Source organism: Platalea leucorodia (genome assembly GCF_965183815.1).
Source record: "Platalea leucorodia genome assembly, chromosome: 4".
NCBI classification, from domain to species: Eukaryota; Metazoa; Chordata; class Aves; order Pelecaniformes; family Threskiornithidae; genus Platalea; species Platalea leucorodia.
This window is the reverse complement of record NC_138826.1, coordinates 33,388,643-33,398,809: the sequence shown is the minus strand read 5'-3', so window position 1 is coordinate 33,398,809 and position 10,167 is coordinate 33,388,643. Positions and strand designations below refer to the sequence as shown.

The following is a 10,167-nucleotide window of genomic DNA, read 5'->3' as shown; positions in this document are numbered from 1 at the left end:
GTGTGACTCGGATTCAGCAGGGATGGGGAGCAGATGGGAAGAGCTGATGACAGCTTAGGACAGGCTGGACTGAAGGAACTGAGCTTCCCTAGAAATTCAGCAAGAAAGACTGCAGAAAGCAGAAAGAAAAGAAAGGAGGTAAATGTGGCTTGGGAAACTTTTATGGTAAGACTACAGTAGGCAAGCACTAGCCAAATGGGAGGGAGAGAAGATGGAAACATGCCAAAAGCTTTGAAAGAGAAGGGCTTCTGAGTGTTGAAGATATGGAGCTGTACACATGAGCAGCTGGTAGTGGTAGGAAGAATACCAATGGTGTAACGCAGCACCTTTGGTTTTGTTGTGGATAAACTTCTGAAACTTCACTCCCAGGACAGCAGTCAGCAAAGTGACACCCAACTTAAAAACCAGTGCACCCAAAGGCTGCCTCATAACCAGGGTATGGGCATGAGTGAATTGAAAACAGGTTTGCAGTCTGGTGCACACAGGCAGAATCACAGTGGAAAGATCAACGGAGAGGAATATTCCTTGCTGCTCCTGGGGTCTGTATTATAGATTATGGCTGGCTGCCCACATAAACAAAGTGGGTTGCTACCTGGAGGGCAGGTTGCCTGCTCTGCTTGTATTAGAGGCAATGGGTTTTGGCAGAAGAGCATGTTCCTCTCTATAGTCAAGCTCTCCCTCCCATGCACGGGGGCCTTTGCTGATGGAGGGACTGGTATGGGTGGGTGGCAGCTCTTCCTGTGAGCGAGGGGCTAGCATCAGCCCTCCCAGCAGCAGCAGTTGCTGCTCTGCTTGTGTCACAGCCTGGGCTGCAGGAGCAGTAAGTTGTGGTCTTCAGAGCTCCCCACGGGTCTCTGCCTCATCCAGTTGTCTGCATGTGGCAATGGCCAGGGAGAGGTAGAGTGAAGAGGAGCTGGTGCAGCTGGGAGGAGGAGAATCTCTTGGCTCTTCTCAAGGTCCCCCTAAAATATTTGCTGACCTCCAAACCTGCACTTCCTTCCCTCCAGATTCTGATTAACTGTCAGTCAACTTGGTGCTACACCAAGCTTTTCTTATGTATCACCTCTGACTGCTCAGTTCTTTCTGCCCTCTCCCAGATTGTCCTTCTTATCCCTTCCTTAGACCTCTTGGCTACAGTCCTAGACCAAGATTTTGCTGAGAGGTCTAAAGCCAGTTCTGTTGTGAAAGATATTCTTCAGTAAAGGCACTGGTATCAGGCAAGGTGCCAAGGTATCTTCCTTTTCCAAGTGACATTTTTGTGGCATTTATGTACAGAGGGCAAAAGCAAGGGTTAATGCTCTGACAGGCTGAGGGCAGTGGATTAAGAATATATTGTATCTGCAATTAAAGAGATCTTCCTGTTCTTCCTCTGTTATTATTATGGTTGTTATTACAGTCATTTGTAGGGCACCTAAGTGAAGTTCATCCAGAATATAAATGCCTGAAATTGAGGAGGAAGGCAAAAGAAAACATTAAGATTTCCAAGTGGAGATGACCTCTGATGCTCTTTGAGCTCAGACTATTTTTGGCAGGAGCAAAATGAAGAGAAGGCTTTCCTTGGACAGAAGGCGGTGCAGCTGCCAGCCCCTGTAATTAGCCAAAAGGCCCACAGAGTGTAGGGAGGAGGTCACAGAGCACATGGCTCCTGCCGTGGCACTGCTCGATTTAGAATAGCGCCTGCAGGAATGTAAAGCCTAGCCAAAGCCCAGGTATTGCAGCTGATCCCATGCGAAGGCCAGAACCCTTCTGGGACTAATGAGTCTGCTAATGTATAGCGTGCACCGTACAGGGTGCACAATGCTGTAAAGTCGTTGGAGCAGGAAACTCATAATGCTCTGTCTATACACAGAGGACTGATTCAGTCCTTACCACGTCCCTCCAAGCATGCTTGGAGGTAATAATTACTCAGAGTAAACTAGATCCTTGATGGCACTGAATTGCAGGGAAACTTCGGAAATATACAATAATGGAATTTAATCATTTATATCTTTGCTTAGTGTAATTGCAGAGGAAAGAGAATTACAGCAGGCAAGATTTCTCTGGCAACCTCTGGGCCAGTGAATCTATCATATCTCTTTGTATGTAAATTCTGGACCTGCCAAGAGCCTATGTGCAAAATATTTTCTGCTGATAATTGAAATTGAGCATAAGCATTTTTTATGAAGACTTTTAATTTTTTCAAATTTTTTTATACTATGTCTCTTGTCATCTAAGGAAGGTAATCAAGGAAACAAGATGACAAAAAAGTGTCAGGATTTTTACTACAAATATTTTCCCTCTGTGATATTTAATAGGAAAACCACATTTAATTTTTCCTAAAGCGACGCACTCATTGATATAGGCTGGGTTAAGGATGTAAAGAGTGAGTATATTACACTCAGGAGTCATACAGTGATAGACATGGGCTTGATATCAGAGACTATAGATAAAAACTTCATTTCCATGGCAAGGTTCCTTACTTGCTGCTTTCCTCAATGGGCAGCAGCCCAGCAGTATGTTTGTATACTCCCCAGAAAAGTTGGATCCAGAGCCATTTCCTGGCCTGAATTTTGTCTGTTTCTAACCAAGCACAGTTTCTCTGTGGAAATGAAAGCCAAGTGAACATGCAGGTAATAGGGGTAGATGTATTTCAGCCTGCTTTACTCAAGATGTGGAGCTTTACACCAGTTCCACTGCTTTTTTAAATTTCTTTTTGTCTCCATCCCTGTTCAAGTAGGCGGGAAGTTCGGTTTCTCAAAAGCAGCTTGACTTGTGGAGTCCCTCAGTTCCTCGTTACCTGATGGAGTTACACAAAGTGGAAAACTCTCTGGGACTTTAAAATAATGATGTGTGCTTCTTGAGAGGCATTTCCCATCACTTCTGTATTGGATTTCGGAAGCATTTTAAGTAACCAACCTATTTCTCATGGGTGCCATTGTGGGTATTTTATTTCCGTGTGCATGGATATATTTCCCAGGTCTGTTTTTGATGTCTGAATGAGACAGCCTGGGGGGGGAACATACAGGAGAGAAGATGCAAAAGTAAGCATAATGATCTAGACAACTAAGGTGTTTCCTCCATAGAATCTCACGGCTTTAAATTTTTTGTGAGTCAGCATATTTTAAACTGCATGGGCTATGGCATGGATTGGCATAGATTTTTGATAATAGTCTTCATTCACTCACTTCAAAACATTTCTTGAAAAACCCTCAACATTTTTTTCTGGTCTTCACAACTTTGCTGTGATATCTGACGGGGATGCCAGATGGCCCAAAGAGATAAACATCAAACAAGTAAAGCGTCCCTGCATCCAGCCCTTTGATGGTCTCTGTGGTGACAGCTCGCTGGAGATTTATATCATAGAAATACTTGCACAACACTTTCTCCGACTTGTGCCGAGATTCAGGTCCAGAACACCTGTCCACACTCCACAGTTCCTTCCAGACCTGATCTTCTTCAATCCTTTTCTTGTACACGCAGTACTTGTTCTCCTCTTGTGTTCCTAGCCAGGCAATGGTGACAGAGTTGCAGGTCCTCAGTTTACTGAAGGACTTGATTTTTAAGCTCTCTGGAAGAAGTGGGAACAAGGGCTTGTGGAAATGGGGGGACACCTGTACTTTCACAGAAGAGTTAGACTCCTCTGTGGACCTCAGCTGCACCAAATATGTGTCCAGCAGCTTTCCCTTCAGTGAGAAAGACCTCAGCCCTGAGATGTTCTCCAGTGCCACTGTTTTATCATTCTTTGTTATGTGAACCCGCACTTGGCCGCGACACAACTGAAAGGTGAATTGTATTTTCTTGTGCCTTGCCTGGTACTGCAGACTGTAGAATTTCTGCTTTTTCCCATCCAGAACAACCTGAATCACTTTCCCATCTTTCAGCTCCATCACCTTAGGTTCAGGTTCTTCCAGGGTTCTTGCAAACGTCCCAGTGTAAGCAGCGCTGGCATTTGTGAGGAGATTGACAACAAAAACATCAAAGTAATACTGAGTGCTGGGACTGAGATTGGGCACTGTGTAAGTGTTCTTGGTACCCATGCATATCTGCCTGACTTCCCCACTACTTGCTTTGTTGATGATGCTCAATTCACTGTTGGACAATATCATCACCTGCTGCGGTTCAAGAAGGTACGGAGAGAGAGACAAAGCTAATGTAGGTGGCAGTTTCATTCCAGAGGATCTGATCGCTGTCTCAGCAGCACATAAGCTCTTATAGTTGTGCTTTTCATTAACTAGAAGACAGTACTGGATGTTTTCTCTATGTTGCAAGACAGAGGGACTGTGTTTCCAGGTCAGAGTCACTGTTGTATGCCCAATGCCAATAACATCTATGCGTGGATCCATTGGAAGTTCTGGATAGAGGTGCCCAGATGTTGTGTCAGTTGTTAAGTATACGGTAATATGTGTGTCTCGCTCAGTGGATAAGAACTCTAGCATGTAAAGGGCAGAATGAGAAGACATACCCATGTAAGTCTCTACAGAATTTCCCTTATAGTTAAAAATAGTGGACACCATGCTTGGAGCCTTCTGAGATCTTGAGACCTCTTGTGTATCATGATCACCTGCAGGTAAAAAGCAGACTTGTAACTTTTGTTTTAACAGACAAGAAGTAAAGCACATTGCATAGCTTTTATTGTTTATATGTCGGGGAACATCCTATTTTCTTTCTGAAAACAATAATTATAACTAAAAATACTTTTTGCTACTGGCAATTTATTAAAATAAAATTTGAGTAGCTTTTATTTTAGCAGTGCAGTTGTAGAATTAGGTTTTCAAAAAGAATATAGTTATAAACCACAGCTTGCAAAAGCCTGACTTGCATTGTGCCAGATGTCCCTACGATTTTCTTCTTCCAATGGCTGTCTCTGGGTACTTTTCTTCAAGGAGACTCATACTTTCTATGAAAAGAGTCCTCTTTGGTTTAGTTCTGTGCCACTGACTGTCTCCTATGAAGAGGGAAAATTTATGACTTCAAAGGAATGTTATTTGAACTCCTCAGTCAGGTGTACCTGCTTGACAGGTAAGAACCTGTTAATGGCAGCTTTCAGATTTTTAGTTTGAAAAAAAAAATTCAAAAAATCATGAAAGAGAATGGAATTTCCTCTTGGGCTAAAGGCAACATAATGCCCACTGCCATGGTAGATGGTATTCCTAGGAAAAATAAACGGCTAAATCTCCTGCACATCACTGTGGGGAGCAAAATGACTGGTTCAAGTGTCATAAGCCACAGAAAAAGAGCTGAGACAGCAGAGGGAAGTTTGGGCCATTACAAACGGCTTATGAAGCTGACCCATGTTTGTGGAGCCCCAAACACCCAGTGTTGTTCCCAGATATTACCCTGTGATTTTGACTTTTTCAGATGTAATCCTTAATTTACTCGAGTTGATGGCAAAATCCCATGGGCTCCCATGTTTCATCCATGGGGACAGGGATGTCCTTGTCAGCCCATGGCAGTTTACAGGAGAGGGAAGCATGAGGTGTTTAAGCTTGTGAGGAATTTCTGCAACTCCTTATGAATAACTTATGCTTTCCCTGTCTCTGCTCAGGCAGACCGAGGGTCTTACCTTGTGCTGCTTTTTCAAGGAAACTTGCTGAAGCCTTGTGCACAAGTATGCTCCATTCGATGGGAACATCACAGGGGGTCACTGTTATTGTGAAAGGTGCGAAGGCTCTGCCTTCCTCCAAAACAAAGTAGTACCTGTAAATGTGGATAAAAACAGAGGGAAAGTGTCAGGAAATTCAAGTTTGCCTGAGACTCCTTGTAATCAGCCATTCTGATGTGGGTCACTCCACGGTGGGTAGAAATGACTGCTCTCCTTTGAGGTGCATCAACACAAGGGGATGGTGAATGTCTGAAATATTCAGCTGTGGGAAGAATACATGTTCTATTTTTTTTCTAATACACAAATATTCACTGGAAGTTTTATCCACTTAACATAGGCAATATTTTTCCCACCGAATTTTAGCATAGAACATACTTCGACATTTAACATACTTCAGGTGAATATCATAGCTCAGTAGTTACCTGGTCATTTTGGAGGATGGATGTGATAAACTGACTGCCTTCCAGATAAGTACCTGTTGGTTAACTCTGAGGAATTTGGTACGCTTTTTCCCAGGATTTCCCAACAGGAGTTCAGTGAAAGCTCTTAGAGCGTACACTCGCTCATATGTGCTTGCATGTCTAGGTGTTCCTGGGTGTCAGATGAATTGGATGTAACAGCATAGTTTTAGCCAATCCTGAAGATTATCAGATGTCAATGGCACTTTCATCCAGGCCAGTTCTAACTTACTTGTCCTCATGACAGGGGCTGCTGTGCGTGAGCAGTACAAAGCAACAACAGTCTACTCGGTTAGGTTTTGATTCCTGCTTATTTACAGTAAAGCCCAGCCTCCTGTCTCACTCCTTTGGTTTTCTATTTATTTCTGTTGTTTTGGTATATACGGACTGCATATCAGCCACAGAAATGTTTGGACTTGGGTCAGTCACTCTGCAGTTAAATGAAGGCAATTCGAGGGTATTTTGTTCATTGGTGAGACAAGCCTAGTCATTATGGATAGATCATGTCAGCCTTGAGGTCTGGCTTACTTTCAGGATATGGCTACTGGGCCAGAGTCAAGCTTCATTGGAAACAGCTTCACATTCTTGAGTCTTTTACTTTAAGGCAAAATTGTCATCTCTTGGTTTCCTGTTTGCATGACTCTGGAGTTCATAAGGTCCTTACCTGATCATGTAAACTGAAGGAGTTTTTGCTTCCTAATTGTAATCTTAATGTTATGCCACAAGAGCATAGCAAAATTCACTTTTCTGTGAGATTTCAATACCCATTTGCCTTTAACAAGGAGAGCTCCCGGTTTTGCTCTTGTGAGCATCGTCACATTGTATAAAACATGTGCCACATTCCAGTTTCTTTCTGTGCAATGCATATCAAGACTGAACCATCTGGCTCACTCTCTGCTCCGTGACCACTCTGCTTGGGTGTACGTCAAAATCTGTATGTGTTGATCGCTGTCCAAAGTGGAGTCTGGTTCAATCATTTGAAGTGTGTCTCTTCCCAAACAAGCAGATCAATCTTTGCTAGCCAAGATGCAGTGCCAGTTGTAATATCTAGATCACCTACATATCTAGGTATGGCAGAAAACTTTGCAGATGTTTTTGGGAAGTGAAGAATCTGTGGAATTTCTACATGCAAAGCACTCGATCTTAGCAAGCTTTAGTGCCATTCAACAAAAACACTTCCAGCATGCAGGACACTGGCAGAAGCTTTTCTAATAAGAAGTCTGTGCAGATATTCTATTGATTTGTTGAGATAGTTAATTTGCTAGGTAAAATTCTTGTATTTTACAGTGAATGTAGGATGGCCGATGTGTCTCGGCAGTTCTGAAGCCAGACTGTTTATGTGACATGACTGTTTGCTGTTGGAGCCCACCCGTTCTGTATCAGCTCTGCCGGTGTTCTGACAAACACCACAGAAAGCTGCCTCTAATGCATATGTGAATCTAAACTTCAACTCGGAGGGTTGTTCCGGATTCTGAGCAATGTAATGACACTTGAGCTTGACAGAAATGAGGCATTTCTCTGGAAATTTAGTGGACACTGATAGAGCTCTGCAGGTGCATAGCAAATCTTGGCTTGTACTGGTAGTGTGCAGCTACTGGTGTCATAGGGAAGTATCTCAGAACAGGAGTGACTGATTTGCTCTTACCTTTTAGGTATATCCTTCAGCAGGTGAATTGTAGTTTCCTTACCGTCAGCAAGTATCAGGGAGTGGTAGAAATTGAAGAGATCGGTCTTGAAGCTCTGTTGGGAACTGGTGGTGGGTGCTTTTATGGAATGACACAAGCAAGCCGCCATGAGAAGATGGAGAGGCAGATAAAAGCAGAACCAGGACATCTTCAGTACTGCAAAGTGAGATGACAAAAGTGGATGGGAACTGCTGTCTTTGGGGAGAAAATAATCAGTGACCCTCTCTTTCTGTGCCTTTCCTGGTATTTATCATAATGACAGCAAGCCAGGCATTCAAACACTGCCAGTCTCCATTTTGCTAAATTGCTTAAAGTTCACAGGGAAATATTTCTCGGAGGATCTCTGCAAAGATTTAATGGCAGAAGCTGCTATGAAGTCCTTTATTATAGAAAAATATTGTCAATGTAGCACAAGTGTAATATCACAGACAGTTATAGAAAAAAAAAAAAAAAAACAAACCCAAAACAAAAACCAAAACCTTCCACTGCTGACAAAATGAGTGGAGAATTAAATTTAAAATACTTTTCCTACTTTATAGTGTTCATTTGATGAATTTCAAGGCTGGGTTATTTGTAATGGAACTGTCACTTTCAAACTCACAGGTCACTATATCCCGAACACTGCTTCTGCCATTCTGTCAGAGATCCTGTAATTTTTATTTCATCCATTGTGACTGTAGGTATGTGTAGAGAAGAGCATCAGAATAACTTATTCAGAGCAGTGTAAGATAATGTTTGATGAAAAGTGGAGGATCCTGGATAAGAATCCCTAAACTGATACTTAGGAGGTTTTAAGCTCTTTGTGTATCTTATTTGGAAGAAGGTTTTATTACTGTAGCGCAGCTGGATAAATCATTCTGAAATTTTTGTATTGCCCATCCCTTTCACACCTGCATCACTTCCAGCCCATCTCAGCATTTGCTGCTTACTGGAACTGTAACAGCTCTATTGTATTCACTCTGATAAGTGATTTTAAAAAATCATGTATGTCCCTTCCTTTTGCCAGGAGGCTTTATCATGAGCTTTGAATCTATGAAAGAAATGTACACAAACAGTCCCAAAAATCATCTCTGCAAATGCCGACATTATTTAAACTGTGCTGTGTACATTGCACAGAGCTACACAGATAGGGGACTCCAGTTAGGACAAGAAATTTCGACAGTATACTACTATGTGAGGTTATAGATTATCCTTATAACTTTTTTGTCTGCCACATCCAGTTTCAGAAAGAGAGGAAAGTGGAAAGGGCATAAAAGGGAGAAGAAAGAAGGGCATAGACCTTTAATACAGGTGCCAGCTGTAGCTCAGGGATTTGGAAAGCAGAGGGAGCTCTGTGAGCAAGATCCCTTTTTTGAAGAAAAAGTAGCTTATTGCATCTTACAAGCAGCAAGGAGTAAAGATCCTGGTTAAATCTGATTATTGGCTAATGATAGAAGAGAACATAAAAGACAAAGGCTCCATCCTTTGTAATTTTCACTTGTTTCTGAGATCAGCCCTTTCCTTATGGTGCCTGAAAATATGCAGAAGATCTTAGGCAGTCAAAATATCTACAATTCAGCAGACCTGCTGTCCATTACAATTAAAGTAACTTTACAAAGGGACCAATTCCTTTAAAGCCATTTCAAACATGCACATTTAAATATAGTATTGAATACATCTGTAGATTTTTATATACAAAATTTGTTTTCATATGTGATTACCAAAGTAACGCACATCTTTAGTATCAGTGAGATTATTATTGAAAATATCACTACCAGGTCATCTGAATGTCCTACTTAACATCCTACTAAAGTTAGGATATTCTGTTCCTCTTTGTAATATTTTTAGCACCTGGCTGAATGCAAGATTGAACAACCATCTGAACAAGCTGAAAGAATAGTTAAGATTATTATATCGATTCCATTTTTAATGTTCTTATAACAGAGCTTTCCTTATGACTCTGAGTCACTTCTTTGCCACTTTGTTATTCTTGTAGTCTAACTATAGCTTACAGATTCAAAATATAACCCCAAATATTTTGTTTTACCTTTGACAGTGGAATCTGAGTTGCTCAGTGCTTCGGAGAGGATTAAGGGGAAAAAAAAAAAGTCTTTCTGCTGCTTAAATGACAGGATCTTGCAAACCACACTGATACCACGGCAGCTCAGCTTTTCTTGTCCAGGAAAACAAACAAACCAAGCGACCAACCAACCTATAATCAGCTTATCCCAAAGAGAACATCATCCTAAAGGCTGATTTCACTCAATTACACAAACAGTATACTCTCAGACTGCTGTAAATATGTTACACAAAAAATACTTTGCTTACCTATTGTGTTCCTGGCCAGATGATCCCCAGACCACTCACTCTCTTTGCCAAAAAAGCATAAAATAAAACATAGGTTTTTCAGATCTCTGTAGACAGATGAAAACCAAAACTGTGCGACCAGTTTAACAGGACAGAA

General features: G+C 41.8%; 1 protein-coding gene across 1 annotated transcript; it reads right to left on the bottom strand.

Moving 5' to 3' along the window:
* Positions 1-3,188: 3,188 nt before the first annotated feature.
* Positions 3,189-7,872, bottom strand: LOC309589307 (protein NDNF-like; the record flags this gene model as incomplete). The annotated part of the gene is made up of 3 exons (XM_082309293.1): positions 3,189-4,540; positions 5,543-5,676; positions 7,685-7,872. The coding sequence occupies 3 exons, from the start codon at positions 7,870-7,872 to the stop codon at positions 3,189-3,191; spliced, it is 1,674 nt and encodes a 557-aa protein (XP_082165419.1).
* Between the last annotated feature and the right edge of the window lie 2,295 nt (positions 7,873-10,167).